General features: G+C 43.3%; 1 protein-coding gene across 2 annotated transcripts in view; it reads left to right on the top strand.

Annotated features, from left to right (window-relative positions):
* The window catches only part of nrcama (neuronal cell adhesion molecule a), a 45,146-nt gene that overhangs the window by 22,473 nt on the left and 5,274 nt on the right, over window positions 1-17,399 (top strand). Inside the window, exons 3-30 of one of the 2 annotated variants that reach the window (XM_084038971.1) lie at window positions 3,163-3,330; window positions 3,908-3,925; window positions 4,258-4,363; window positions 4,827-5,020; window positions 5,251-5,373; window positions 5,528-5,698; window positions 6,088-6,144; window positions 7,053-7,164; window positions 7,271-7,455; window positions 7,807-7,938; window positions 8,055-8,198; window positions 8,298-8,409; window positions 8,533-8,699; window positions 10,059-10,203; window positions 10,298-10,422; window positions 10,908-10,937; window positions 11,655-11,756; window positions 12,000-12,197; window positions 12,286-12,356; window positions 12,478-12,703; window positions 13,184-13,299; window positions 14,061-14,268; window positions 14,760-14,882; window positions 15,000-15,176; window positions 15,418-15,450; window positions 16,262-16,327; window positions 17,005-17,127; window positions 17,232-17,387. In XM_084038971.1, coding sequence (XP_083895097.1) covers window positions 3,240-3,330; window positions 3,908-3,925; window positions 4,258-4,363; window positions 4,827-5,020; window positions 5,251-5,373; window positions 5,528-5,698; window positions 6,088-6,144; window positions 7,053-7,164; window positions 7,271-7,455; window positions 7,807-7,938; window positions 8,055-8,198; window positions 8,298-8,409; window positions 8,533-8,699; window positions 10,059-10,203; window positions 10,298-10,422; window positions 10,908-10,937; window positions 11,655-11,756; window positions 12,000-12,197; window positions 12,286-12,356; window positions 12,478-12,703; window positions 13,184-13,299; window positions 14,061-14,268; window positions 14,760-14,882; window positions 15,000-15,176; window positions 15,418-15,450; window positions 16,262-16,327; window positions 17,005-17,127; window positions 17,232-17,387 — 3,511 coding nt within the window. In that variant the 5' untranslated portion in view covers window positions 3,163-3,239. Of the gene's footprint in view, window positions 1-3,162; window positions 3,331-3,907; window positions 3,926-4,257; window positions 4,364-4,826; window positions 5,021-5,250; window positions 5,374-5,527; window positions 5,699-6,087; window positions 6,145-7,052; window positions 7,165-7,270; window positions 7,456-7,806; window positions 7,939-8,054; window positions 8,199-8,297; window positions 8,410-8,532; window positions 8,700-10,058; window positions 10,204-10,297; window positions 10,423-10,907; window positions 10,938-11,654; window positions 11,757-11,999; window positions 12,198-12,285; window positions 12,357-12,477; window positions 12,704-13,183; window positions 13,300-14,060; window positions 14,269-14,759; window positions 14,883-14,999; window positions 15,177-15,417; window positions 15,451-16,261; window positions 16,328-17,004; window positions 17,128-17,231; window positions 17,388-17,399 lie in introns of those variants that run through there. The other variant, XM_084038972.1, reaches the window with a different exon arrangement.

The raw sequence follows: 17,399 nt of genomic DNA, 5'->3' as shown, positions 1-17,399 counted from the left end.
AGCTCAGTCCACGTGCCCAAAGCTACAAAGATGGAATAGATCCAGATTTGTGAAAGTCAATGCGTGGTGGGAATGGGAACAGAAAGTGGATTAATTTGAAGGGCGTAGCTGCTATCATTATCATGGTTGCTTGTTGCCTTTTATGGCTTTCTGTATGGGGAGTGAATAATATTGACTCGTTAATAAAGACCCCCAGTATATCATTGTAAACTCACTGCTGAAATCGGAATGAGAATGTGAGGAGAAGGGTTTGGCTTTAAGGGAAGAGGATGTCAGTCGATGACAGAGTGAAGTAGAGGAAGGTAGACAGGAAATAAAAGAAATAGACAAGGATGGAGTGATCAAGATGGGAAAGCAGAGCTGGAGGGCGACTCTTTTACCTCTGGGCTTCAGAGGATGAGAGAGAGAGAGGATGAGAGGTGACCTGCTCACTAGACAAGGTCATCTTCCTTTGAATCATCATGTTTGGCATCCAAGGAAATGAGCAATGGAGAATGATTAGCCACTTGAATGATGTCGCCTCCAGAGAAACGTCTTCCACCACACAAAATACCTTATAGCACGCTCAAACTGGGTACGAAAGAGCGTTCATCCTCTTCACCAAGATGGGTCAAAAGCTCAGTTTTATGGCGCATGATCATGCAAATCAAAGGCTGCAAGGAATTTCCACTATGGACGTGCGAGCAATTTATGCCAGTTAACACTCTAGTGACATTCTAGCCGTTGAAATATGGAGATGTTGACATTTGCACGTGGCAGCCAGTTTTATGTTTGCGTCTGTTTTCTGTTCGTGCCCGTGCTCGGGGAGTCGTCTCTGTCGTCAACTGATTTGTTTGTTTTTTACCCTCCGGGCAGTTAATCTCTCTGTCTGCCTCTCTGGAGATGCGACCCGGGTCAAACATTAAAAACAGACACACCGCTGACAAAATGAAGAGTTATAGTTCCATGTCGGGGGGATTGTTAAGATGAGTCATTACTTCATATGCAAGTCAGGTTAGCTTAACGTTAAGGCCAGAAATAGGAGAATATGAAGGCTTTCTTGCATTATTTGATTTATTTTAATGAGAAGTCACTTAGAAACAGGGAAACAGCCAGCCTGGGGCTGTCCGATGGTAACCAGCACCTCGAAAGCTCAATAATTACCACGTTGTTTGTTTAATCCGTACAAAAACAGTGTAATGGTCTCAACTGTCTGCCATAAGGAATAGGGGCATCCCCAAAAATGTCTAACAGGAGCCGTATGAAGCAGTGAACTGCAGCGTTTTGATGTATATTTGACTATTTTGTGTATAGTTGTCTTTTACATACCTTTTACAGCCCCCTTCCGGCTATGAGAGTAATTATCATATGGGGGAGACCATTACTAACGGAGTAGCATTTAGCTGGACTTAAAATAGAATCTCTGTCTCAAGGATTAAACTAAAAAAAAAAAATGCATAGGAAGACATGAAGAGAATATTTAATATTTTTAAATATTCATAAAGGCCTCAAAATCCCGAATTGGCCCTACTTTAAAAAGGGAGAAGAACAGTGAAGCAATTTATGCAGCATTTGATTTTTCACGCGTCCCCCCCATCACATCCTTCCCTCAGGCGATGGAATTTCCTATTCCTCCTCATCCTCTGTAATGTTTGAATGCCTTCTTCATTTTTTTTTTTACGTCCATGTCCCCTTCTTCTTTCGTCACTTATTACTTGACAAAAAAAGCAAGAAGTCAATATACGTGTGTTGCTGTGGGGGAGTCCATGTCTGCTGCAGCAGCACGCAGCATTATTGCAATTAATCTGAAGATTGGCTATAACATTTGCATGATATCCCATTGCCTTTTTCCACAATGAGATTAGAAGAGTTAGCCTGCCTGGCCGGCATCTAATGGAGTGAATGCGCAACACTGTGCTCTCTCTGTTGTCTTCCGTCTCGATTAACCAGTGAGAGTAATATCCAATAGGACGTGTCGGCGTAATTAGCTGTATCCTGGGGTCGTATTAGCTCACACACTCTGCCGAGCTCAGCTGGATAAAATCTGACACAGTCCTTTCTCTGTGTGTGTGTGTGTGTGTGTGTGTGTGTGTGTGTGTGTGTGTGTTCATTACCATGCTCTCCTTATGTCATCAGACATGCTTCCTCCCCAGCAGAGTGGAGACGTAACAGGCCAGAATCCAACGGTGTGCTCGTTCGTTTCACCTTCAGATGCCTCCGGAGACCCTTGCGTGTTTGTCCACGTGTGTCTGCGATATATATATATGTCCAAAGCTGCATGTGTTCATCATGAATAATGAAAGTGTCGGGATGGACCCGGCTGCAGCTCACTGCTCCACCTCGAAATCCATCTCGGCCCTCTGACAGGAGTTCCTGCCTTCGGCTACCGTGACTCAACCGGCTCATGCAGTGGAACAAAACAAATCATTGAGTCCAGCGCTGATAATTATTGTAGTCTGTCATATCCTGAAAAAAAACATATGCACAACTATTGGTGCAGTGATACAATACACATTTTAAATGAATGCAGGCTGATGCAAATGTGACAGAGGCTCATAAAAACCTACAAAAACAAACATTTCCTGCTCCCCCGTGGTGCAGTTTACAAGCCCATTAACACCAACATGCTTCTACATGCCACCGCTGTACGTCACAATGTGCAGCGTCTCTTTCTCACGGTCCACACAGCAGGAAAGTGCTTGCGGGCTCGTATTCGCGTGACTTCATGTGACGCGTTGGCAAGGATGCGTTCACTAACGGGTGCGTTTGTGCATGCATGTGCCGATCTTCACCCGCAGCAGAGTTGTGATTGTTCTGCCCGATCGCGCTCACGTGCCATATGTTTACAGGCGAACACGTGGTAGAGAGGGGCATCTCGGTGGTGCACATGAAGACCAAATAACTCTCTGAACATAAGAGGGTCTTATTTGTAGAATATAGCACTGACAAGTACAGGGTGCTTTAGTTGTTTAAGTTATAATTACTTTACGCCTATCCAGCTGTCGAGCTTTTAGAATAATAATAAACAGTCTATGTACCCACATCTTTCATTTTTATGGACTGATCTTATATACATCAACTCGGTGGCGATGTCGTCTAAATAAATCCGTTAACAAAAGCCATAACATACCATTATAGTGATGCATGTAGTAATTGTTCTTTTTTTTTGGTTCCCCTCTTTAGTGTGCATCCGGACTGCGTCTCTCTGTCGACCGCTCGTTGAATCTGGACAGAAGGTTTTCATCGTGACACACCCGACCATGGACAGGAACAGGAAGTGGGTGCCGGGCTTCGGGGCCGTAGTATTGATACTAAGTCACATGACTTCAGCGCTGGAAGTGCCTCTTGATCGTAAGTATCGGCCCTATCAATACCACGTTTACTGTGATTACCGAAAGAAAAAAATCCTGAAAACTTGACCAGCTGTTCTTCCTGCATGAACACTTCAAGCTCGATGGAGAAAAGTTAAACAAAATTCCACTCAAGTTTCATGTCGTGGTGCACAATGACGAACATTACATCTTCTATGGGCCACTTAGGGGGCTTCAGAGCAGCTGCATTAAGCAGCAGTTCACTGGTTTTCTTGGGTTCAGCTTTGCACGTTACAGCATGGACTTAAAGTTGATGAACTTATGAATGACCATCTACTCTGAAGAACTGTGTCTCTCTTTATATCACACATCACGTGTGACATTGTGATGCCTTCAACTACTTTTCTTGCATTGGTTGCACCCGCCTGAACAAGTCATGTATAAAAACAAGAGGGGACTCATGACCCTACCAAACTTCAGGCTCAATAAAATGCTTAAAAAAAGGTACTTGAACTATTTCACCTGAACCTGTGCTTTACTCCTTACTTTTGCAAAAACTAACACCCTTTCCTCAATATTCTATCACTGTGGTACGGCGTGTCACGCTGGACAAAAAGCTAAAGTACTGGAAGGATGTAAGTTGCCTTAAACGCTGCTGTGACTTCTAGTGTGGAGTTTTTGCACCTTAAACCTTTTAATTTAACTTGCTTCCGTGTGTTCTAGCAATGGTAGATGTGCATGCCGCTATCTCGTTTACACCGTTTACTGTGTGAAGTGACTTGCTTGCTTTTGGGGTGATGCTTGTCAGATCACGCACCGGTAAGATGTTATGAGAACATCCCGATGGTGATCCGCGTGATGCTCGTTGCATGCTGCCTGCATATGTGCTTGATTCTGTAATTCAGTGTGCTAAAGCTTCTTTTACAGCGTGTGTCTGATCTATGCTTCTACGTCCGTGTTCCCCCAGTGCCCCAACCCCCCACTATAACGCTACAGTCCCCGAAGGATTACATCTTTGATCCGAGGGAGAACATTGTGATTCACTGTGAGGCCAAGGGGAAACCTCATCCCAGGTGAGGCAATCCTCCCATCCCGCTGACGCTTGTTTATCTATTCCCGTCACACACCGCGCTAGCATACGTCACCGGTTACCTTTTCCAGCTAACGGCGCAATTTAGGGACAGGAGCTTGTGAAACGAGTCGACCCCATTTCCATTCACTTTTATGGTCTTTTCTGTGAAGTTACAGATTGGTTTCTGAGGGGCAACTTATCCCCGGGGGCAGTGTGGGAATATAAGTCACCATAGCAACTGTTGTCATAGAGACCACTTGAGCAACACACCTGGCACAGTGAATTAGACACAGTTTTGATGTGCCCCCCTCCTCTACAAGATCAGGGATTATAATCAGTCTGCTTCAATTGACCACAATGCATCTGACAATTTGGCTAAAACTGTAATTTCCTCTCTTTTGGTGTTTCCTTGTGGCTCCTAGCCTCGCAAATCCGGTGCTAATTATCCTTCTTGTTGATTGTAGCTTTTCATGGACAAGAAACGGGACTCACTTCGACGTGGAGAAAGACTCCAAAGTCCTGATGAAGCCTGGTTCGGGAACCCTGGTCATTGATATCAGTGGGGAAAAGGCCGAGGCCTACGAGGGAACGTACCAGTGTACGGCACACAACGAGCACGGCACCGCTGTATCCAACAGCATCGTCATCAGACAGTCAAGTAAGACGTCTGGTTATATTCTACTATATTATATCTATTGGCTTTCATGAATAACAATAGATTGTAGAGGCTTGAGCTCCAACTACAGGAGGATGCCTTATTTTCCGAGTAGTAAAGAACAATTGGCTCGTTTAATCCAGCTTCCAAAAATGCTCACTTTTGCAAATATGAATGAAATATATCAAATGTGAGCCTCCCGTGCCTTTGTTTGATGTTTATGTAACTCGCAGGGTCCCCCTTGTGGTCGAAGGAGAGAAATGAGGCCATTGTGGTGCAGGTGGGGGTCTCCCTCGTGCTGCAGTGCCGGCCCCCTGCAGGGCTGCCTCCACCCGTCATCTTCTGGATGGATAACAGTGAGTCGCGTGCATGTTTACTTATCTGCACACATGGCACATTATAGAATTGATGGATGATAGACGCAATGAACCCCCATTTTACCGACTATGAAAAACTGAAGCTCTTGCAAAAATATAACAAGACATTGACATGTCTTTCCAACCCTCTCAGACTTTCAGAGGCTGCCGCTGGATAAAAGAGTGTCCCAGGCTCTGAATGGAGACTTGTACTTTTCCAACGTTCTCCCAGAAGACACCAGGAGCGACTACATCTGCTACGCTCGCTTCCCTCACACACAAACCATCCAGCAGAAACAGCCCATCTCCGTCACCGTGCTGGACAGTAAGTCACTCCATTTATTAGACGTTACTTGCTAAGATTTTGTTTGCGCCGCTTTGACATTTTACCACAAAATTGATGTATAAATGTGTTGCAACAGTTTATACCAATTGTGACAATATATGAAGTTTTGAAACCCTTCGCTTGCAGATTTGAGTTTTGGATTTGTAATTTTATTTGTCATGTTTTAATCACATTGTGATCAATGGGATCTTGTGTTACTCTTTCCAATCCATATATTGGTCATGCATATGTCTTCATGAATGTTGATGCTGTTCTTCCTGTGTTCTTTCCGGAGCACAATGATCATTTAATGTGTCAATGTTTTGCAGCAACACATTCCCGTTTTCTTTCCTAGTTTTGCATGCTTCTGATTTTCTGTTATATTACAGTGGAAACAATGAATGAGACTGTGGCTGCTTTGTACAATGTCACTGATTTCTATAGTGGTGAGTGCTGCTGGTTTATTCCCATTTAGCCCCCTCAGTGTGAACCCAGCCCTATTTCTGCTCCCTGGCCTAACCATCCCCAATATACACACTCACCTTTGGGTTAGGGTTAACCCTAATCCTAACCTTAACGTGGTCTCAACCCCCTCCTCTCTGGCTATTACATCCTTCCTCAGGTTTGTCTCTGTCCTGAAAGTGTTTTGTGGAGTGTTTCCTTATGCAAATTTAGGGTCTTAATGTCTTTATATCAATAATGACTTGACTGTAATGGACGATACAATAGTTACATGGCAATAGTCCATGATTGGCTCTGTATGCAGATCACACATTAACCTTCAAAGCATGCACAGCATTAAATGTCAACTAACTGCATCTTCTCTGGAATCAAGAATACACTGATCTCATGATCTGCTACATCAAGCACACCCTTAATGACTATCTGAGATGGCCACATGCAGCGCATGACATTAGTATTCTAACGTGGCATTGCTCTTCCTGCACCTTCTGAAGTGCAAGAGGATCATCTGTATCTGTTTTCTGACCTTTGCTGCAAAGGGATGTTAAAAATATCTCCATTAGGAACTTCTGAGGGATGTGTGCGCGCGGTTGGGGGTTTTGCTAAGATACCGGCGTGTTGCCATAGCAACTACCGACGGCTACCCTTCTCAGGGATATTCCTCTTGCTCTCTGATTCTGAGATGCTACAGTATATGATGAGGCTTTAAAAAAACTCACTCACTCATTTACATTACCCTCCGATCAACTTTGACAAATCACTTCCTTCTTCCTCATTTCCTTCGTGAGAATATGAACGGCCCCTCTGAGCTCCTCGCACTGTGGCGGGAGGAGCCTTCATGTGTCATGTAGCGTTCAGCTTCTGATTTTGTGATGTGTCCTCATGTGTTCAGACAGTCCAGAGGGGGAGCGCCGCCCCGGTTTCATGATGCCTCTGGGCCCCACCAGCACCACGATGGTGCTGAGAGGGGAGACTCTGGAGCTGGAATGCATTGCTGATGGCTTGTAAGTCCACATCTGCTGTATCTTTAGTCAACATGGATGAAATACACCATTTTTGCATTTTACAACAATGCAGAAGACAGACAACATATCTCTGCTTCTTTGACAGACCCACTCCAGAGATCTCCTGGGAGAAGGATGGAGGAGAGCTGCCAAGCAACAGGGTGTCCTTTTATAACTTCAAGAAAACGCTCAAGGTTTCTGATGTGAATGAAGCTGATGGTGGGGACTACCGTTGCACAGCCACAAACAACCTGGGTACTGTACTCCACATCATCAAGGTCACTGTCAAAGGTATGCAAAGAGTATTTTAAAAAGGTTTTATCACCATATCAGAATTTTATTTTATTGCACTTCTGTAGTTTTGGATTTTAATGTAGGATGAGGAATTTTGTAAAGACTTGGTTTGGTCAGGCGGCAAAACAAAATCAAGCACTATAAGCATGTTGATTCACAATGGGATCAGTAGTACTATCACTACACTAATTAAATTCTACATTATGGAAAATATTCTCCATTCCATAAATCTCCAATTTACATAGATGCATATATTTTGTATTATGTTCTGTAGTAAAAGGCTCAGCAAAGGTTTCCTTTTGGTATTCTCTCAAAAATCTTGCTCTTTGCTCTATTTGTCATCCACAGCGGCTCCTTTCTGGGTCAGCGCTCCCAGGAACCTGATCCTCGCCCCCAACGAGACCGGCATCCTGACTTGTCGAGTTCATGGGGAACCCAAGCCCAAGATCAGCTGGTTTGTCAATGGAGTCCCCATAGAGAGTGAGTGAAATGAGAGCATGTTTTCAAATTTTTTGAGGAGTGTATAATACGGTTGTTGAATTGCTGGAAACACTGGTTGAGTTGGATCACATATCCTGTCTTTTGTCTTGTGATAGATGCACCCGAGGACCCCACTCGGAAGGTGGATGATGACACTGTTATTCTTAGCAATGTGCAATCAGGGTCCAGTGCCGTCTACCAGTGTAACGCATCCAATGAATTTGGCTACCTAATGGCAAACGCATTTGTCAACGTTCTTGGTGAGTCTGTTTTGTCAAAAAATCCATATAGACTGGTTGATCAGAAATGTGTGTACCAGGGAGGACATGCCGATTGAGATAATGTGCTTCCTCCCATAGCGGAGCCACCGCGGGTGCTTACTCCACCTAACCGAGTGTATCAGGTCATCACCAACAGCCCTGCGTTACTTCACTGTGCCTCATTTGGCTCACCAATACCGACCATCACATGGTAAGATTTTCAGCAGGTTTTCTGATTCTAGGCTGATTCATGTTTTCATGGGTAATGCCTGGAAGAATCAAAGTCCTCAGGATCATTAAATGCTTAAACCAAATGTTTGCCGTTTCTGCGCAGGTTCAAAGACAGTCAGACCAGCATTAAGAACGGAGACCCCTATGTGATCCACGAGAACGGCACACTGGAGATCCATGTGGCCCAGCCTTTAAACAGTGGAAAGTACACCTGCATTGCCACCAACGACTTGGGGATCAAGGAGAACCATGTCTACTTGGAGGTTAAAGGTCAGATATGAAGATTTAAAAGATTATATGTTTGGTCTCTGTAACCATTAAGGTTATGTGACCTTCAAGCTTGGTTGAACGACAGCACACTTGAAGCCAGACGAGAGTGCAGGAGGGCTGAACGACAGTGGAAAAAGGGACAAGCTGCAGGTGTCATTTAACATTCTGAGGGATAGCTGGCGTAGATATCAGCAAATTATTAAAGCTGAAAAGACATTTTTCTGATATCATTTTAAAAAATTGTCACATGCCTCGGGTTCTTTTTAAAACTATTACTAGTCTGTCTGTCTTGAAGCCTCATCTGAAACGTGAGCTATTTCTGCTATTTCAGTTTTTTATTGATAAAGTAGCCAACATTAGAGCTAGCATCTCCACCCCTACATATGACCCTTCTATTGCTGTCACCTGCCCTTCCACTTTTAGCCAGTTTGAGCCTGTCCCTTACTCAGCTAGAGGAAATTATTTCCCATATGAAGCCCTTAGGCTCCCCCTTAGATGTCCTTCCCCCTCGCCTTGTTAAAGAGGCCAGCAGGGCTATAGGACCAAATGTCCAAACAATTATGAATGACAGCCTTGCAGGAGATGTACCTGTAAATTTTAAACATGCTGTGGTGCAATCGCTGATTAAAAAGCCCAACCTGGACACCTCTGTCCTCTCTAATTTCAGGCCTATGTCCAAGCTCCCGTTTCTTTCCAAAGTTTTGGAAAAAATGTTGTTCAATTGATGTCTTTTCTAGACACGCATGGCATTCTGGAGGTGTTCCAGTCTGGCTATAAAGCTCTGCACAGTACCGCACTCCTAAAAGTTTTTAATGATATCTTTTTGGCCACTGACTCTGGTGACTCTCTTGTTCTTGTACTGTTAGATCTCACTGCTGCTTTCGACACAGTGGATCACAACATTCTGCTCTCCCGCCTGGAGCACTGGGTGGGCATTAAAGGTTCAGCTCTGGAGTTCTTTAGGTTGTACCTGTCAGGAGTAGGCTTTTGTGTCAGCCTGGGCTACTCTGTATCCTCTACAGCACCTCTCCCCTGTGGGGTGCCCCAGGGCTCAATTCTTGTGCCACTTTTATTTATGTTGTATTTGCTCTCCCAAAGATCTATACTTAGAAATCATGCCCTCTCCTTCCACTCAAATTGACTTGCCTTTTAAACTAAATAATCCTGACTCTATAAAACCTTTGTTAGCATGCCTTGAAGATGCATGGCTGGCCTTGAACTTTCTAAATTTTAATTAAAGTTTGACTTGGGCAGCACTTTGGTCAACTTTGTTGTTTTAAAATGTAGTCTATAAATAAAGTGGATTGGATTGGAAGCTGTATTATTATTAACAAAAAGTCTACTTTCTCCATCTTTCAGAGCCCACCCGTATCCTGACGCAGCCAGAGTACAAGGTGGTGCAGAGAGGAATGAGCGTTGTGTTCGAGTGTAAAGTCAAACATGACCCGTCCCTCATTCCCACCATGACCTGGCTCAAAGACAATGAACAGCTGCCTGATGGGAGGTACAATGACCTTGAGACTCATAAGAGATTAACTTAAGTCATCATAAGACTTGTCATGTTGAAAACTCCCATCTCCGTTATACTCGTTCATCAGGTTTGAGGTGAACATGGAAACTCTGACCATCAAAGACGTCACAGACGGAGATGAGGGCACCTACACCTGCATCATGAACACCACCCTGGACCAGGACTCAGCCAGCGCCATGCTGACTGTCGTAGGTAGGTTCACCAAGCTTGCAGTCAAGTGTATTTTGCACTCAACAGTTTACCAGAGGTCAGGGATCGTGAGTGTAGAGACGTCACATTGCAAATCCAGGATACATATATTTTATATATTGTAAGTTTAGTGAAACATGATGAACTGCAATGGTGCAGTCAGTCGTGTGCTGATTGCAGACAGGTGTGTCTACACTTGCCACTGCTGTTTTGCTTGATTGAATTAAGGCAACCCATAATTGGCTTAAAATATAATTTAGTTTGCAGCAATGGAATGATAATGACAAGTATTGTTAATGGTTTGGACTCAAAACAAAGGAGAAAAGGAACATGATCATAATTTAGATAGATTTTTAAAATCTTTCCCGCCATTTTTAAATTTTAGCGAAAGTGGGCTAAATCTGATTGAGCATCACGTTATCACAGTGTTTTCCCTGCTCACTAACATCTAATCTCTTGTACTTTACTCTTGCTTCTCGCTGTCTCAGAGGCTACTCCTACTCCAGCCATTGTCTACGGTAATCAGTGTCCACAGATTTCTGTAGCATTTTGAAGCTTTCATCGTCTTCACCCAACCATCACGTTCACTTTTGTAAAACCTTCCGTTTCACCACCCTGTTTATTTCATGTCAGTTGTTCTTTTTGTTTTATTTATTTCATATTCCACCATTTGATATAATTTGGTTTGTTAAGTGTTTTGTTTAATATATTTGTATATATGGTCTGCATTTTAGAATTAAAGAGTTTGATTTAATTGAGGAATCCTGGCATCTGCACATTCGTGGTTCACCCACACAGGTGTTTTTACTTCACCTGCTTGATTAGACCTCAGGTGTTCGTGGCCATGCGCAGGCTGGAGTTGATTGCCAAAGTCTAATCAGCCAGAAGTCAGGGCACCTGTGTGGATGTGCATGGTCTTAAAACAACAAGGTTTTCTTGAGAATATTATAAAATAAAAATATTTAAACTGTCTCCTGTGTATTTTTGAATACAGATTATAATATCAACAGTGCTGTATTTGTCCACACTTTCCATTAGTTTTATTTTATTGCATGGGTATTTTCATCAGAAATAAATTAGATCAATTCTGACTATAGTCAAGCTCAAGCTACAATTTTCATTGAACTGTGGCTTTTTAGATTTGAAGTGGAAACAGTGGCAAGGACTTTCTGTAATCAGATAGCATTGAGAGTAATAAAGAAATGTTTCTGAGGTCTTCGGCTCCTTGTTTGCAGAGATACCTGACCCTCCGACTGACCTGGAACTAACTGACCAGACAGAAAGGAGCGTTCAGCTCACCTGGATCCCCGGAGACGAACACAACAGTCCCACACAGAGTATGAAACTTTATCAGACTACACTTTTCTCCCCTGCCAAACTTTAATTCAGGCACTACACCCAGAAACTGAATTTCCCCATTGAAAATGTGTTGTGTTTTGCACTTAGTTCAGATACAGAATAAGTGGTCTTGTGATAGTAAACAAAATGGGAAGTTTGCACGATGGGCAATGAGCCACCATGGTTAAATATTCACCTCTTGAACTTTTATTTATATATTTATTTTTTAAATCTTCCCCCAGAATTTCTGATCCAATACGAGGATCTGCTTCACCAGCCGGGGGTTTGGATCAACTTGACGGAGGTTTCGGGTACCGGCACCACAGCACAGTTACACCTCTCTCCGTACGTCTACTACTCCTTTAGAGTCCTGGCTAGGAATCACGTTGGCTTCAGCAAGCCTAGCCAACCCTCAAGCCAATACAGGACCAACCCTGCAGGTGGTTACCTTCCCCCCAAAAAAGTAAAAATAAAGTATGGCAATATTTTAAATATTCATTAGATCAAACATATTTTTGGTTTTCCTAGAGCCTGATGAAAATCCATCGGCTGTTCGTGGAGTTGGAACAGAGCCTGGCAATTTAGTCATCTCCTGGACAGTAAGCTATCCTTTTAGATTGTTGTGAGTTATATATGAATAAAGGCCTTTTGCCAAAGACGAGAATATATTTCAGTGTGTTTTTCAGCAACGGGAAAAAACAAAAAGAATTCTCTTTGCAGCCACTGACAGGATTTCAGGCCAACGGGCCGGGTCTGGAGTATAAAGTGCAGTGGAGACAGAAGGATGTGGACGAGGAATGGTCCTCGAAGATTGTGGCCAACGTTTCCCATTTCGATGTGACGGGAACTCCCATCTACGTGCCCTACGAGATCAAGGTTCAAGCTATGAATGATTATGGCAAAGGTCCAGAGCCCGATGTAGTGTTTGGATACTCAGGAGAAGACTGTGAGTGAACGGATCACCTCCGAACTGTTTTCTGTGGGGTTTGTTGGTTGGTTTGTTTGTCTGTTTTTCAGGGGGATTGCATAGAGACTTGCAAAGGCCAAGGAAGAATCCATTCAATGAATAACAGTTGCAATTCATGCAGATACTCAAATTATTTTTCCCTTTTCCTTAGTACTTGTATTGCGATTCTGTGCAAGTAAATGCAAAAAAAAATAATGCACAGAAAGTGGCTAGAGCTGCACACCTAAGCGTTGATTCTCAGTGGGATCGGTAGTACGAGCAATACTTTGCAATCACGAGGAGTGATAAGATTCAATATGTATTTTTGTATTTTTTTGTGGGCTCAGTCAGATTATAAGTTTTGACCACTGACTTGTTTTGCCCTTTAATAAACTTTTGCAGGAGGTGAGGTTGACTTCAATTCATATGTTTTCATGATATTATCTGAACTAACTGCTTCTCTGTCGTGCATCTCTGCAGTGCCTTTGTCTGCTCCTGATAGTGTGCAGATCATGGTTCACAACAGCACACTTGCAGAAGTTCATTGGGAGCCTGTTCCTTTACCCTCAGTAAGAGGGAAACTACAGGGATACAAGGTATTGTTCCATATATGGTCATTTCTACAGCATGTGTTTGGTTTCTGCCAGTAGGGATAGTTTCCACTACTTTGCCTGTCAAGTCAGTGCTCAAGTGACACGCAAGCATTCAGTAAGGTTTTTAAACCCCTTGCATGTTGCAACTTCCCCAAGACGCTGGTCGATGTGTCGACTCCTCATTGGATAATTGCTAGGAGGGCGGACATTTTGCAGAATGTTTATATAGGCAGTGCTTTCTTTTGTCTGTAACACTTTGTGTTGAATGAGGTGTGTTAAGATGTGGTGTGGTTGGAGGAGCTGAAATAAGTTCCTTGGTTGGGTTTGCTGGGTTTTCTTGCACTTTTAGTGTGTAGCTGCAAAACATGCAAGGGCCTTAACATCTTGCTGAATGTTTGCGTGCAGAGGGGTTGTTTCATAAAGCTATATTGCTTCAGTAACTCAGGCTTCTCTTCAGGGAATTTTGAATCGAAGCAGGGCTCTAAATAAATCTGACCAAAGTTACTTGTGGAAACCTCTACAAGCAACAGGGTCCCTGTCAGACATGAACAGTGTTAAGGTCTACCAACCAAACTGAATTGTATTCACAATTGATCTACTTTATTAGGTCAATGTTTTAAACATGACAGCAGGTCATAAGGCTCTATCAAGCCAATTTCTTTTAATCATAAGGCTTTGTGCATATGCATGAGGTATGATAAGGAAATTAACTATATTACACATCAGGCTAATATACGATGTAAATCCTTGTGTGTTTCCTCCAGGTTTACTACCGTCGCGAGCGTGGCTTGCATGCGACAGAGGAGGACATGCAGCAGCCGGAGAAGTTTTTGCTGTTCAGTGGGAATCGTAGCGAGGGACGTCTGCCGGGCCTTGAGCCCTACAGCGTCTACAACCTCACCATCAAGGTTCAGAATAACAAAGGAGAAGGGCCTCCAAGCCCCAGCAAGAGATTTGAAACACCTGAAGGAGGTGTGTATGACTGACATGGTACTCAATCAAAGTAACCCCGTTAATATAGCCAAATCGCCATAGCAACCCCTTAACATAACCTAGCGCCGACCCATAGTTTTCATGGAAAACAACACCCTACCTCTGCCTACACTCTAGCAACCCACATAGAAGATCACAGCAACTGCCTTGTAATGCCCTAGAAACTGCCTGCAACCACCTAGCAACCATCTAGTTACACCCTTGAAACCTCATGGAACACCCTACCAACCATCTAGTTACACCCTTGAAACCTCACGGAACACCCAACCATCTAGTTACACCCTTGAAACCTCACGGAACACCCTACCAACCATCTAGTTACACCCTTGAAACCTCACAAAACACTATAGTAACAACAGTCCAGCTCCATGTTCTACACAGCTACTATCCTATTCATGCATACTCCATATAAATGTTATAAATAATCCTGTGCAGCATCAAGACTTTGACTGTTCTGGTGTTGTTTTCAGTCCCAGGGCCTCCTTCTTTTCTGAATGTTATAAAACATGGTTTGGACTATCTCACTCTCGAATGGGGCCCACCAACAAACAACAATGGACGCCTCATTGGATACACACTCAAATACCAACCAGGTAGACTTACCACCTACCTTACACACCACCATTTGTGTGTTCTACACAGTTTTATGCAGCAAGGAAAACCACCCATTGTGCATTCCTAACTGCAACCATTTTGCTCTATCTCTGCAGTCAACACCACCAATGAGCTGGGTCCAGTCAAGATCATGACCATACTCGCCAACGAGAGCACCATTACCGTCGGCAACCTGAACTCCAGCATGCTCTACAAGTTTTACTTGAGTGCAAAGACAATCAAGGGCTCTGGCCCAATTGTCATAGAGGAGGATTCCACAGTCATAGACACAAGTGAGTTATTTTAGGCATCTAAAAGAATCATCTGTAGCAAATTGGAGCACAAAAGGAGGAAAAGGTCAATGTTCTATATCAGTGGCATTTAAGCAAGCGAATGACGTAGTGCAAGGGTCAGAATCCCACTGCGCTGATGGATATTAGACATTCCTGTGAGCTGAAACAACCTTGATGTTCTTCTTCATTCCACACCTTATACCCCCTCTATCTCTTTCTCTCTTTTTTCTCTTCTCTGAAGCTCGTATTCAGCCCACAGTAGAGATGGGCAAAGGTAACCCAAGTTTGCCACTGGAAGCACCTGCATGCTATTCATACCATCAGATATTATGAGATACAGAAAAAAAAGAGCTTAGCGTAGATATTTTCTGTAGTTTAATAATTCCTGCATGTTACTAAGTAAGCATGTCTGAAAATGTGAATAAATAGGGTTTAATGTAAGTGTGACATCCATGGCTTGTGTCCTGTTCTGAGAATAGGTGGCACTTACTACAACATAGGTTAAAGTTGCTGTGAGGAACTTTTAACTGGTTATGAAACAGTTTCAGTTTTATACAGATGGGACCCTGGACTTATAGCTGAGTCTGCTGGACGGAAGGGAGGCGAGCCAGATTTTATGAAGGCATTCTGGTGTTTGGTAACACTACCACTTGTGTCCACAGGGGCCGCCAAAATCACCCCAAAATTTAAGTTCCTCAGAGTATCTTTAAAAGACTGGATTTTTAAAATTAGCTGTGTGTAACTACCTTCTTCAAATGAAAATGTTTTCATTAGAAGCTGATCGCATGATGCTTGTGAATGTTTCAGTCCAGTACTAACACGTACTTTGTGTACCTGCTGAGGCTACAAATGGATCGTGTATATAAATGATTAGAATTTGATTCAGATAACATGCATGCTGCCATGCTGTGATATGGAGGCTGAACCAGGTGCTTAACTTTTCTTTGAACCTCAGGATTGAGGGCTGTTGCATCATGTTTTAACCCCGGCATGTCAATAGTAACTTTCTCTGTAAAACACTGGCTCTGCAGTGCTGCTGTCTACTGTGTATGCGTGTTGTCTCACTCTTTTCCATGTTCTTTCAGGCCCAACAGAACCCCCTCACACAACCTCCCCCATCACTCAGTCTCCGCATTCCCCGTTTCACAAGGGTACAAGCACTCCCCGTATCCCCGTCTACCTCCCCAAATATCTCCACGTATGCTCTGCCATGCAAAAAATGGTCCATCTCTGCAAACGTGTCTTTTTAAAATACTAGTTATTCTTATTATTAAAAGGAAAAGCAGACCAAGCTGGTAATTTGACTTGTTTTAGGAGGACTAATAAGTCCTCACTGAGATGGCCATTTTTTGCAACTGTATAATTGATCTGATTCTATATTGTGGCAGGATTTGTGACTGCTTAATTTTTTTTTTTTTTTTTTTTTAATAACAAAAAAAATGATGCTGTATAGTGGAACATTTTTCTCAAACTGACATGCAAGGTGGGACAGTTTTTGTAAATTGAGGTTCTGGTCAGTTGTACAGGTTTTTTATACATCTAATCCTCAAACTGGTTAACCAGACATGGAGTTCCTTTTTCATGCTTGACCTGAATTCGTTGAGTGGAAGAACTCAGCTGATGTATTTTTGTGCTTTAGTAGGTTTGTCAGCACCAGCTTTATCTAAACACTGGCATATTGTGTGATATTATTTTCACTGGCTCGTGTACGAAGGCGCCATAGCAGCATTTGACATGTTTTATGTCATAGTAGGGTACAAAATTGGTACATTTTGGAATAAAATCCCTTGTTTTGCCCTTGTTCCCCCCTCCCCCCTTGTGTGCTCAGTGCCGCCTGTCGGCCCTGTGTTTGGCAAAGTTAACACAACCATGTTGGAGGACGGTGCGGTGATCAGTTGGGATTACTTTGGACACCATAAGAATGTATATGTGGAATATATTGTAGAAAACAGTAAGGCTTTGAAATTGATGTTCAAATACCATCATTCAATTAATTATTCCCCCCCGAAAGGCTCCCTGAATCTAATCCCTCTCCATCCGCTCCACCAATTCCAGGTAAAGAGGACTGGAAAAAGGAGTTGGTAAACGGTTCACACTGGCATATGATAAAAGGTTTAAAGCCGGGGACGTCCTATAAGGTGCGTGTGGTAGCTAGAGACCCGGCCGACCCGGCGGTCCACAGCACAGACGAGGTGGTGGTCACGGTGCCAGGTGAGGCGGCAT

The sequence above is a fragment of the Eutrigla gurnardus genome (genome assembly GCF_963514095.1).
Source record: "Eutrigla gurnardus genome assembly, chromosome: 21".
In the NCBI taxonomy this organism is placed as follows: Eukaryota; Metazoa; Chordata; class Actinopteri; order Perciformes; family Triglidae; genus Eutrigla; species Eutrigla gurnardus.
The sequence above is the reverse complement of the archived record's forward strand: the minus strand, read 5'-3'. Positions and strand labels throughout refer to the sequence as shown.